Source organism: Chiloscyllium plagiosum, chromosome 25 (assembly GCF_004010195.1).
Source record: "Chiloscyllium plagiosum isolate BGI_BamShark_2017 chromosome 25, ASM401019v2, whole genome shotgun sequence".
NCBI lineage: Eukaryota > Metazoa > Chordata > Chondrichthyes > Orectolobiformes > Hemiscylliidae > Chiloscyllium > Chiloscyllium plagiosum.
This window is the reverse complement of record NC_057734.1, coordinates 26,658,868-26,672,086: the sequence shown is the minus strand read 5'-3', so window position 1 is coordinate 26,672,086 and position 13,219 is coordinate 26,658,868. Positions and strand designations below refer to the sequence as shown.

Sequence of the window (13,219 nt, the reverse complement as noted above, 5' to 3'; positions counted from 1 at the left end):
CATTTATACACATGCATATACCAGAATAAATCGGTTTAGTTCAACGTGAACTTTCCATTGTTGAAGGTCTTTTTCAGTCTGTCCTGCATATCTGTCATGCAGCTATTAATTTATTTTGATACAAATCTGTTCATTGTTATTGTAATTTAGCAATCAAAATACACACAATCTTATAGTTAACTAAGTTCCTTTTCAGCTCCTTCTACTGTATATGCTTACTGTAAACCTGGATCAAACAGATAGTTCAGCAAAAAAAGCAGCTGTTTTCCTTTACTGGTTGCAAACAGCCAGTGTGCATTGCATATGTACTTTTCTAAGGTGGGTTACTCTTCATAGGACTTGTTCGGCCAAATGGCCTGTTTCCACACTCAATTTTTTGATTCAAACCAACATTATTTTGAAATTTAGCAGAGCATATTCCAAATTCTTTTTTGTAATGGTTTTGAATCTCACTTCACAAAATAGTATAGTGCTCCAACTTATCCACCCCCCATTCTTTATTGAGAAGCATAACTATGAAATTACCATGCTTCATTTGCAGAGAATATGTAGTCATATATCAGCTATAGACAACTGGGATTAGTTGAATCTCTTGAACAGTATATAATGGGGCATTCTCGAGGGAAACCAGGAGGGCAAAAAGAGGAAAGAGACAGCCTTGGCAGGTAGGGTGAAGGATAATCCAAAGAGATTCTACAAGTACGTTAAGAGAAAAGGACCAACAAAGGAGTGAATACAGCCCCTAAAACATCAATGTGTGGAATCACAGAAGATGGGAGAGATACTGAATGAATATTTTGCTCAGTTTTACTGTGGAGAAAGAAATGGAAGCTAGGGAACTCGGGGAAATAAATACAGATGTCTTGAAAACAGTCCACATTACAGGAGAAGCGGTGCTGGAGGTCTTTAAAAAAAACATGAAGATGAATGAATCTCAGGACATTGTGGGAAGTTAGGGAAGAATTTGCAGGGCCCCTAGCAGAGATATTTGTATCATACGTAACCACTGGTGAGGTGCTGGAGGATAGGAGGGTGGCTAATGTTTTGCCTTAATCTAAGAAAGGCCACAAGATGTAGTACATGGAGTTTTGGAAAGCCTTTGACAATGTTCTGCATAGTAGACTAATTAGTAATGTTAGATCACATGGGATTCAGGGAGAGTTTGCCAACTGGATATAAAATTGGCTTGATGGTAAGAGAAAGAGGGTGGCGGTGGAGAGTTGTTTTTCAAATTGGAGAACTGTGCCCAGCCATGTTCCGCAGGGTTAGGAGGGGGTTCACTTTTGTTTGTCATTTATATAAACGATTTGGATGAGAACTTAGGAGACATAGTTAGTAAATTTGCAGATGATGCCAAAATTGGTGGTGTTGTGGACAGTGAGAAGGTTATCTAAGTTTACAAAGACATCTTGATCAATTAGGCCAATGGACTGAGGAGTGGCAGATGGATAAATACGAGGCATTGCATTTTAGTAAAACAATCAAGTGCAGGGCTTATACAATTAATGGTAGGGCCATGGATAATGTTGTTAAACAGACAGACCTAGGAGTTCAGGGGCAGAATTCTTTGAAAGTTGCATCATAGGTAAACAGGGTAGCTAAGAAAGATGTTTAGCACACTTGCTTTCATTGCTCAGACCATGGAGTATAGGAGTTAGGACGTCATGTTGAGGTTATACACGATGCTGGTGAAGCCACTTTTGAAGCGCTGTGTACAGTTCTGGTGCCCTGTTATAATAAGGATATTACTAAGTTGTAAGTTTGATCACTGAGCTGGTGGGTTTGTTCTCAGACATTTCGTCACCATGCTGTATATCATCAGTGAGCCTCTGGTGGAGCATCGCTGTTCTGTCCCATTTGCTATTTATGTGCCTTGGTTTGTTGTGGTAGGTAATATCACCACGCGTGTCTTTGTTTAGCCTGTCCCAGGACGGATGTATTGTCCCAGTCCACCTTGGCACAGGCTAAACAAAGACACGCACGGCGATTCCTAGAGGCCTGGCATTCAAACAGGAACTCCATTAACAAACATACAGATTTGGACCCCATTTACCAACCTCTCAGAAACAGAACCGAAAATGATATCACCTACATAACAAACCAAAACACATAAATAGCAAGCGGGGCAGAACATCAGCGCTTGAACAGAGGTTCACTGATGATGTTACCGAGAATTGTGACGAAACGTCTGAAAACAAACCCATCAGCTCAGCGAACAAGCTTAAAAACTATCCACAACGTGAGCTATAAACATTCTCCAAAATTTTAAAGGACATTATTAAATTTAAGAGGTTTCAGAAAAGATTTACCAGGCTATTGCTGGGATTGGAGGGTTTGAGATATAAGGAGAGACTCGATAGGCTGGGACTTATTTCACTGGAACTTCGAAGGTTGTGCGGTGACCTTATAGAGGTGTATAAAATCATGAGATACACAGATATGGTAAACAGCAAAAGGTATTTTCCCTAGAGTGGGGTGTTCTAAACTAGGGGTATATTTTTAAGGTGAGAGGAGCAATTTTTTTTTCCACACAGGGTGGTTCGTACGTGGAATGAACTGCCAGAGGAAGTGGTAGATGCAGATACGTTTACAACATTTAAAAGACATTTAGATACATACATGAATAGGAAAGATTTAGAAGGATTATGGGCCAAATGCAGGAAGTGGGACTAGTTTAGTTTGGACGAGTTGGACTGAATGGCCTGTTTCTGTGCTGTATGACTTTATGATATTTAGGCATAGAAATTAAGTGGCTTTTACCACACATATTAGAATCTAGCCATGTTATAAAACAGTCTGCCACTATAAGGGGATTACGGATTAAGATTAATAGAATAACTTTATTGACATGGGACAAACAGTTAAAACTATAATGCTTCTTCCTCTCAAAGTGTACATCTGAATTTGTCTCCATTCAAAATTTATTAAAAATCAAACTTTTAAGATGTTCAGGAACATTTAAAACTTCTGCCAATTAACATCTATTCACAGGAAATTATATCTAATATTGCTTAAATGCCCTAAAAATAGTTAATTTATTTTTCATCTGAGCACGGCACGGTGGCACAGTGGTTGGCACTGCTGCCTCACAGCGCCAGAGACCCGGGTTCAATTCCCGCCTCAGGCAACTGACTGTGTGGAGTTTGCACATTCTCCCTGTGTCTGCGTGGGTTTCCTCCGGGTGCTCCGGTTTCCTCCCACAGTCCAAAGATGTGCAGGTCAGGTGAATTGGCCATGCTAAATTGCCCGTAGTGTTAGGTAAGGGGTAAATGTAGGGGTATGGGTGGGTTACGCTTCGGCGGGTCGGTGTGGACTTGTTGGGCCGAAGGGCCTGTTTCCACACTGTAATGTAATCTAATCTCATATGTTCATGCTTATACACAAAACAGTGACATGGTTCAGGTGAGCAAATAAAAAAATTGTTTAGCTCGCTTGATTTTAAAAGAGATGCATTGCTATCATCTGGTTAGATTAGTAATCACCTAGACTCCAAGAAAATTGGACGTCTTCCCCATTAGAGAACATGGTATCTTGCCCCCTAAAAGAGCGCATGTTCCACTGCAGATCAAAAATCTAAATATCTGAACCACCAAACTGAACATTTAACATATGCTTCCTTAACGAGTCAATTAATCATAAATTATGAGGGAAGGTGAGGAGCAAATTAAATCTTCTATGACTGAAAAACTCCTGGCACTGTTGGCACTTTATGAAATTGTTTGTCTTCCAATTTGTGTTTATATCTGCATATTTAGAATTTACCAAAAAGTTACGACCATCAGAAATGCACACCATATGTCACAAATGTGAACACATGAAGGAATACTTACATCATCATTGGACGCTAAGTGTTTTAAGTGGAGGAAATAAACTTCAACTGGAGACAATAGGTAGGCATGAACCACTTTCAAAGCATCATCCAATGATGATGACTGGTCCTGTTTTAGGATGAACTTTACCAACCACTGATCAAAAGAACAGATTACAATAATTACTGAAAAACAAGGCAAGCCAAAAGTGACATCCTTCCTACTTAAAAGACACGAAAAGAACACATTAGGGATTGACGCAAGGCAGGAGATATTTGATTCTTCATTAATAGAATACAATATTCTAAAAGTACAACCATTAAATTTTTCATTTAAAGTTAAAAATAAATCTGTAGAAAACATTATCATAAAAAGTTTAGACATGGCTTGATACTCGTTGACTGTAGAATGGCAAGAAAGTCAACATAACACAAGTCAATGACTAAAGCTTTATTTTTGACTCCAAAGTTCCATTTAAGCAACAGTAATTTATTCAGAATCTAAACCTATCAATATGTTCACATACAACTTGTTTATAATAATGTATTAAATTTACAATCTTACCATTATCTCATGATCATTGAACATGTCAATGTTCCGTATTCCATACCCTCTTAACAATTTCTTCATCTCCATGAGCCTGTAGCTTTCTTGCAATAATTTCACCCTAACAACATCATTGATAAAAATCAAATATTTTAGATAAGATCTGAAAATAACTCATATGGTTAATGAGAAGTATTTAGTCACAATCAATGCTTCAACAGATTGCACTTTCTGTTCATGTGGAAAGTAGTGACAGGAAATATAACCAACTTTAAAGATCTGATTGATTAGATGTTAAAAGCCATGCTGTGAACCCATTTTAAGACTTTATACTTGATACAACTCTGGAGCAAATATTCAGGGTGGAGGCAGGCAGAGTTGTTGATCAGGATGGTAGATCAAATAGTAGGGAGACGGCGAAGAATGAGGGGTGACTTGATAGAGGTTTATAAGATGATCAGAGGAATAGATAGAGTAGTCAGTCAGAAACTTTTTCCCAGGGTACAACAGAGTGTTACAAGGGGACATAAATTTAAGGTGAAGGCTCTCCCCCTCTCTCTCCCCCCCCCACACATTTAAAGGAACTTGCAGCTGATCCCAGGAATGTCAAATGCAAATCTCCATTTTCACTTCATCTTCAAAGCCCAAACATTTCGCATCTGTTGCTACATGCTTGCTTCAGTCCCATAACTAACTCACCATAATGTTAAACATAGTATTGGAAACTTTCAATTCAGGTAAGGTTACTTAAAACTCATACCAAGAATATTTGATGTGATGGTGAATTAGCTCATCTCAGCTAGGATAGCGCTGGGTCACTACAATCTCATACGAGTATCACCTCAAAGTCACAGTCTCAAATAATGTAACCATATTGAATTCACCTTAATTCAAAAAGAAACATACTTGGGATGATTCATTTCCAAATGCTGTTTGACAAGTTGTTCTACTGCATTGCTCCAAGGCACTACTGCTCCGTACATTATCTGTAGCACTGCATCAAAGATTAGCTGTGAAGGAAAATCACCATTGCCAACTATTACCACAAAGTGTCAGGAAAACAATCTCTTTAACTACTAAAATATTTGAGTGGTATTCCAATCCCGCAAATATCACCCACAGAACAGAGGGTCAAAGTGCTCCCAAGCTTTATGAGCTAGCAGAATTATCCTGCCTGTCAGGATATATACTTCACATTATTACATCACTTCATTTTCCTCTCTCCATTAATAACAATAAAAGAAAGCTACTTATGTACCATAACATTCTGCATAGGATACCTACATCAATTTCAGTCATACAGCCTAGTACAGCCATGGCTTTGGCCTCCCATGCAGTTTCAAAGAGTGAGGCTGAACGTGAACTGCATCGTTCTAGCAAATCCTATTGAAAACATGATAGTGATATATTACTTAAGCATCCTGGTAAAATACAAGTTACACTGAGAAAACCAGAATTACAATTGTCTCTTGGAGCTACATTCACACCATAAGTCGACAAATCAATTTCTTAACACTATAAAACAAGAAACTGTGGATGTTCAAGATCTAAAACTTACAAAAATAGTAAATGCTGGAGAAACTTAATAGCATCTGTGGAGAGAAAACAGTTAATGTCACAGGAGTCACAGGACTCAAAATGTTAAATGAATTTCATGCTAGGCTGATATTCAAGCTTCTTGCTTAAATGCAGCTTGAATCCAGAATCTTTGCCAAAAGGATACCAGCAGTAAGTGAAGTCAGACACCCTGAAAAAACAATTCTACTGTTACTCCTCTGAGCCTCAAAATTTGACTTACACTTTGAGTTTTAAGATTTACACCCAGTTAACTTGTGGATGAAAATGCACATTACAGGATTTTCAGCTACAATTCAAGTGGCAAACATTTATTGTTGAAAACTTCAGCCAGAAGAGCCATCTTACCAAGATTTGTAACTACTCAGTAAAATACTAAAGAAAAAGGCTACTGGATGAGAAACCTTCTTTTCCAATGGTTTCAAAAACGCAATTTGAATTAAAAAAAATTCTAAAAAGCCAGTTTCTTTGTCTGTTCAAAAGCACAAACACTGCCTTTCCCCATGAAAACACATTTATTATGTAGCTTTATGCACAAAAAGCTTGATTTTGACAAAGTCAGGCCAACTCCAAAGGCCTTTAAAGTAGCCTATGTGACCAGCTTCTGCGATTTCTCCTTCTCATTCCCAGTTGAAGTCCCAGGAAACCAGGATGAGCCTTCTAATCAGCCCACCTCACTCTAAATTCCAGGGTCATCAGGTCTGACTCCATCCTGGGGCTGTTTTTGTGGAAATGTGCCTGCTGAGTTGAGAATTGTCCCAACTGGAGCTCTCCACCTCTTCCACAAAAGTCTAGCCCACAGTCAGATTATGAAAAGAGAGGAGCAGCTTTCCCAAAATGTATTAAATGCTTCAAACATCAAAATGTCTACTGCTTGGTGAAATAGAAAAAGAGTGGATCAAACTGCACATTGCTGTAGCTGGACGGCAGTGTCCACTTCTGATCAAAGATGAAAGGAAAGCATTCAATTGCAGTACATAGTTCAGGAAACATCCTCCAAGGCATTCTAGGTCAGAGTTTAGGAAATAGTCAGAAATCTTCCAAATGGGAAAACAGGTGACTAAGAGGCAAAGTGTAAACGTATACAAGAACATATATAAAAGATAGAGAAAAATTTTTCAATGTTAATTGAAATGAAAAGGCAGTGAATCACATACTCTAATGCATTATGAAGTCAAATTAAAACTGATACTAGTAAGCTATTTTTATAGTGACTAGTACGTGGAATGAACCTAAAAATGTAGTACTGGCTGCAAAACTCCCACAATTACATAACAACTAGATGATGTAGGCCTTATTTTTTGAATCATTAGCCATGACAGATAAATGACTTTCCTTATCTTTAATTATCCTATGAAGAGACACAGCAAGATTACTGTTTTGGGAATAAAGCATCTAAAAATATATTGATTCACTCTGAAATTCGAAATGAATATATTCCTTCTGAAATAACTCCACAGAGACCAGTACTCCATCACCAAGTCACTCTGTCTTTACACGTGGAGAGTCCTTGACAATGATTCAGCTCCTTCAGAGCCAGCTCAGAGACCGAACAGCACATCTGATACTCCTATTCACATCTGTCATCCAGGGCTCCCTGATTGAAACTGTTGATCTGACCCAATCAGGGACCTCATTCTATGAGGTCCACCTAGCTAACCTCGTTACAATCACCACACCTTCATTTTTCTCATTTGAATATTTTACCTTTCCCTTGTACTGGGTATAGCTATTGATTATATACAATTACAACTCTGTGTGAAGTACCTTTTTAAAGACAATAAAATTCAACTTCCTACGCCCACCTTCGTATGTTTCCTAATACTTTTACTAGCACAGCTATTAATTTTTAAAACACATTTCTCCAGGTAAACTGTTGACAACCAGTCAGCTACTGCATTTGCAACTTAGAATATTTTCACCGAAATCACTATACAATAGTCGTTACCTTTATGTAATGCAACAGCAGCTCTTCCTTTTGTAAGTTGTGCTTGGCTATATAAGGCTGTATAACCATTTCAAGGGTTGATGGAATCAGCTCTGGAGCCAGGACCCTATCCAACATGCGAAATACAATTGTCGCTGTAGTTTCCTAATAAGCAAATCAAGTTATTAGTTTTTGGCAACCTGCATAACATATGTAGTACAAGTATAAGTCCTCCAGTTACACCATCATGCTTTATACTGATTACAGTCTAAAATCTAATACTGTAATTTCAAAAGAGTATGTTTAAAATTATTTACAGTTTTGTTCACAAGAGTAGGCATCAACTCATTGGATAATTAATTTGCATCTAATATTTAACAGAATTGTGAGCGAGATCATTTTGTTCCAAATTTAGTGTCAGATGATTGAACCAGTGCTCAACAACAAATTTAACACCTAAACATTAATTGACTAAGGCTTATGTGTAACAAGTATTGTACCATAATAAGCCCTATGTTAAAAGTCTTAGCAAATATTTTACGTAAAGAAAAATAACAAGTCAGAACAATGCTGAACTTTCAACTTGCAACATTGTTTGAATGTGCCAATTCTGGATGTATAAAATTAACATTCCATTTTCCTGGTCTATTTTTCATGTAAAGAACCACCTACTTTTTCAAATTCTGAGAGCGCCAGTCTGCAGTTGTACTTTCTGTGGAGATCAACAAGCTCCTGCAGATTATTAACCAATGTCTTTAACTGGTACACTTCTTCGCAATCCATGTCTTTTTTCTAAACCCAAGACAAATGAAACATAAAAGCTGAATCAAATTAACCATTCCAAAAATCAAAAACTGTTATTTTTTTAAAGTTTACTCTCCCATTCCTCCCCACACAATTTCCCTTTTTCATAAAGGCGCAACACATTAGAATGGAAATCCACAAGTGTTTTACAGCTTTGGGCTAGTTGTTTATAACTGGCAAAGACCAATAATAACAGCCATACTGCTGCCGAGCAAAATCAGCTGACTCTGCACAAAACTCAAAGGTTGAAATGGAGACTTGCTAATCTGTACAGCTGCACAATACAGTGCAGATCCCAAAAAACAAAATTAGGTGATAAGCCACTCAGGGCTTCTTGAATCCAAATTATGGAAGCAGTGAAAAGTACCTTTACACTCTTGCTGCATTGCACACTTTGAACGACCATAGAAACAGTTTTTCACTTTAAACTGGAAGATGTTTGTAACCATTTCATGGTCTCCATTTTTAATTCCAAATTCAATGCACTGATTCAAAATTTCCAGTTTTATTTTATAGGACAGACGTTTCCAATTGAAATTAAGAAAATGGTGTGCATTCCCCTTCCCCAAAAGAGTTGATCAAAATCAGTTCTGATGTTTTTGACAAGTGTCAGGTAACAAATAGTATAGCTCATTCAGAATAATGATCCAATAAAAATATTCCATCCATTCTTAATAGTTCACAAAGTGATGTTATAAACATAACTAAAATTTCGGGGGCATTTTCTTTTTAACACTGGTATGCAAATACATCATTTGTTTTCCATTAGTGAAGCCTGCAAAAATTCTATATTCAAAACAAGCATGTCCTCGGCACTGAATTACATTAACTGATTATTTCCCAATGCAGGATTTCAGCTGACAAGATGTACTAATGCACTTGATACATTAGAAAAAGGTCATTCAACATCATCATCTTTGTAAGTAACAGTGCTGAGAATCTATGTTGGTACCAACAGCTGCTTGGAAGTGAATTCGCATTTATTATAGTGTAGAAAAAGCCATTTAGCCCAACAAGTATGCACTGACGCTCCAAAGAGAATTCTACCCAGACTCACACCATCCCTGTAACTCTCTTTCAATCCTTGAAATATAACATTTTGTCAAAGAGACATTAACTCAAAGCCTTAAAAATTGAACTAATATTCAATCCAGAACTTCAACCCAATTTTAACACTGAGATATACAAGCTAAAATAAAGCTAAGCTTTATCCCAACATACAGATATGTCTAAAGCTATTTCAGAAGCTCTCTGATGCCCAAACTACTGCCATTTTACTTTGTTGCAGAATGGGGTACAAAGGTTCAAATAAGATGACACCATGCAGAGTCAGAAGCACTCTGAACCAGGAAAGATATTTAGTTCCTTTTTAACATTAGTTTTACACTTTTTAAGCTGCACGTTGGAAATAGACTACTTACAAGAGTTGTCAGAATTTTCGTGCACCACTGGGCTCTCTCATTAGAGACAGATGACTCGTGGTGGTTTATTCTGATGGCACCAGGCCACATGCAATGGGAGAAGGCTGAGTAGAAGAAACTTTCATGGCGATCTAATCTACACTGTTGGAATTACTCTCCATTGCAAACCAGCTGTCCAGCCAATGGAGCTAATCAAACCCCACTTTTTGGTAAGCAGTTATTTAATAGTTCACAAAGTGATGTTATAAACATAACTAAAATTTCGGGGGCATTTTCTTTTTAACACTGGTATGCAAATACATCATTTGTTTTCCATTAGTGAAACCTGCAAAAATTCTATATTCAAAACAAGCATGTCCTCGGCACTGAATTACATTAACTGATTATTTCCCAATGCAGGATTATTTCCCAATGCAGAATAGTAAAGATCTTACTCATTCAAAGAGTCATAGAGATGTATAGCATGGAAACAGACCCTTCGGTCCGACCCGTCCATGCCGATCAGTATCCCAACCCAATCTCGTCCCACCTGCCAGCACTCGGCCCATATCCCTCCAAACCCTTCCTTTTCATATACCCATCAGGTGCCTTTTAAATGTTGCAATTGTACCAGCCTCCACCACTTCCTCTGGCATCTCATTCCATACACATACCACCCTCTGTGTGAAAAAGTTGCCCCTTAGGTCTCTTTTATATCTTTCCCCTCTCACCCTAAACCTATGCCCTTTAGTTCTGGACTCCCCATTCCAGGGAAAACACTTTGCCTATTTACCTTATATGCGCCCCTCATAATTTTGTAAACCTCGATAAGGTCACCCCTCAGCCTACGACGCTCCAGGGAAAACAGCCCCAGCCTGTTCAGCCTCTCCCTATAGCTCAAATCGTCCAACCCTGGCAACACCCTTGCAAATCTTTTCTGATCCCTTTCAAGTTTCACAACATCTTTCCAATAGGAAGATCAGAATCGCACGCAATATTCCAACAGTGGCCTGATCAATGTGCTGTACAGCCGCAACATGACCTCCCAACTCCTGTACTCAATACTCTGACCAAGAAAGGAAAGCACACCAAACGCCTTCTTCACTATCCTATCTACCTGCGACTCCACTTTCAAGGAGCTATGAACCTGCACTCCAAGGTCTCTTTGTTCAGCAACACTCCCTAGGACCTTACCATTAACTGTACAAGTCCGGTGATGAGAGATAAATAGCGGGGTGGGGTGGAAGAAGGTTATATGTGGATGCACGTGGGGATAATTGTGATAGGTCAGTGGGGAGTGGATAGTTGGGAAGGAAGATGGACAGGTAGGACAGGTGAAGTGGGCATTGCCAAGTTGGAAGGTCGGCTCAGGGATGAGGTGGAGTGGGGGTGGGGGGTAGATTTGGAAACTACTGAAGTCAGTATTGATGCTGTGTCGGTTGAAGGGTCACAAGGCAGAAGATGAGCATTCTTCCTCCAGTTGGCAGGTAGCTTAGACTTGGTGGTGATAGTAGCCCAGGATTTACATGTCCTTAGGAGAGGGGGAGGGGGAGTTAAAGTGGTCGGGCACAGGGGTCTTGGGGTTGTTTGGTGCATGTGTCCCAGAGAGGTTCCCTGAAACGTTCCCAATTTTCAAGTTCACTGACAGTGTTTTCATTCATTCCCACCTGCACAACATTGCTTCCTTGCTTCAATACGTACAAGTAACCGCTTTCCATCTGTAGATTCAAATTTAAACTCCACTTTCCAATCTTGCACCCTATCATGCCATAGGACCTGTGCATCAGATCACTCCAGCAAATTCCTATTCCCGGAAAATTTCCATTTCATTCACATCTACAAAGTTCTATGTAGTCTTACCCAATCCTAATCTAAAAAACATAAACTCTTTCTCCAATGCTGACATCAATTGTGAATTTTAGGATTGCCAGATTTCAATTACATTACATTACATTACAATGTGGAAACAGGCCCTTCGGCCCAACAAGTCCACACCGACCCGCCGAAGCGTAAACCACGCATACCCCTACATTTACCCCTTACCTAACACTACGGGCAATTTAGCATGGCCAATTCACCTGACCTGCACATTTTTTGGACTGTGGGAGGAAACCGGAGCACCCGTAGGAAACCCGCGCAGACACGGGGAGAATGTGCCAACTCCACACAGTCGCCTGAGGCGGGAATTGAACCCGGGTCTCTGGCGCTGTGAGGCAGCAGTGCTAACCACAGTGCCACCATGCCGCCAAATAAGTCATTGCTTCTGTTTGGAATTCTTTGCCTCCTTTCTCCATGCTTTCAAATGCCTTTTCAAAACATATATTCAATTATATTGAAGAAAACAATTCAAAAATTAGTTAATCATACTAATGGAATCCAAAGTCCAGCTGTAAGAAGCTCAAATTCATTCGGTTTTTTCGCTACAAAGTACAGTTCTGCCATCCGCAATCCATTTTCTGGCCAGTTTGCCTGGAAATGTAGATAAAAACAACAATAATGATAATTTCAATGTTTGCAATAGCTGTCAATTTTGCATTAAAATGAAAAACAATGTTTAGTCAAGACATAAGGGCCCATAACATCATAATTCAAAAATCAATGTAGATTTTGTACAGCCAAGCAGAATATGGATTTAAATGGAAAAATACTCCCCCCAGAACACTGGGCGACACGGTGGCTCAGTGGTTAGCACTGCTGCCTCACAGCACCAGGGTCCCAGGTTTGACTGTCTGTGTGGAGTTTGCACACTCTCTCAGTGTCTGCGTGGGTTTCCTCCGGGTGCTCTGGTTTCCTCCCACAGTCCAAAGAGGTGCAGGCCAGGTGAATTGGCCATGCTAGATTGCCCATAGTGTTAGGCGCATTAGTCGGAAGGAAATGGGTCTGGGTGGGTTACTCTTCGGAGGGTCTGTGTAGACTGGTTGGGCCGAAGGGCCTGTTTCCACACTGTAGGGAATCTAAAAAACAAATTGCATTTATGGACTGCCTTTAACATAATTGTGACCCCTACTGTGCTTCACAAGAGTGATTATGACACAATAATTTAGACCACAGAGATATTAAAAGGCAAAGGTAGATTTTATGGAGCCTCTTTGAAGGAGGAAAGTGGGGAGAGAGCTGGGAGAGTTATGGAGATATTCCAAAGCTGAACACACTGATGC

At 39.3% G+C, this 13,219-nt stretch overlaps 1 protein-coding gene across 2 annotated transcripts in view; it reads right to left on the bottom strand.

The window, feature by feature from the left end:
• kntc1 (kinetochore associated 1) overlaps positions 1–13,219 on the bottom strand; it is a 148,561-nt gene that overhangs the window by 88,491 nt on the left and 46,851 nt on the right. For both annotated transcript variants that reach the window (XM_043715769.1, XM_043715770.1), the window contains exons 24-30: positions 12,429–12,530; positions 8,530–8,649; positions 7,879–8,022; positions 5,640–5,738; positions 5,262–5,365; positions 4,374–4,476; positions 3,831–3,965 (exon numbers count right to left, since the gene is read on the bottom strand). In XM_043715769.1, coding sequence (XP_043571704.1) covers positions 3,831–3,965; positions 4,374–4,476; positions 5,262–5,365; positions 5,640–5,738; positions 7,879–8,022; positions 8,530–8,649; positions 12,429–12,530 — 807 coding nt within the window. The remainder of the gene's footprint in view (positions 1–3,830; positions 3,966–4,373; positions 4,477–5,261; positions 5,366–5,639; positions 5,739–7,878; positions 8,023–8,529; positions 8,650–12,428; positions 12,531–13,219) is intronic.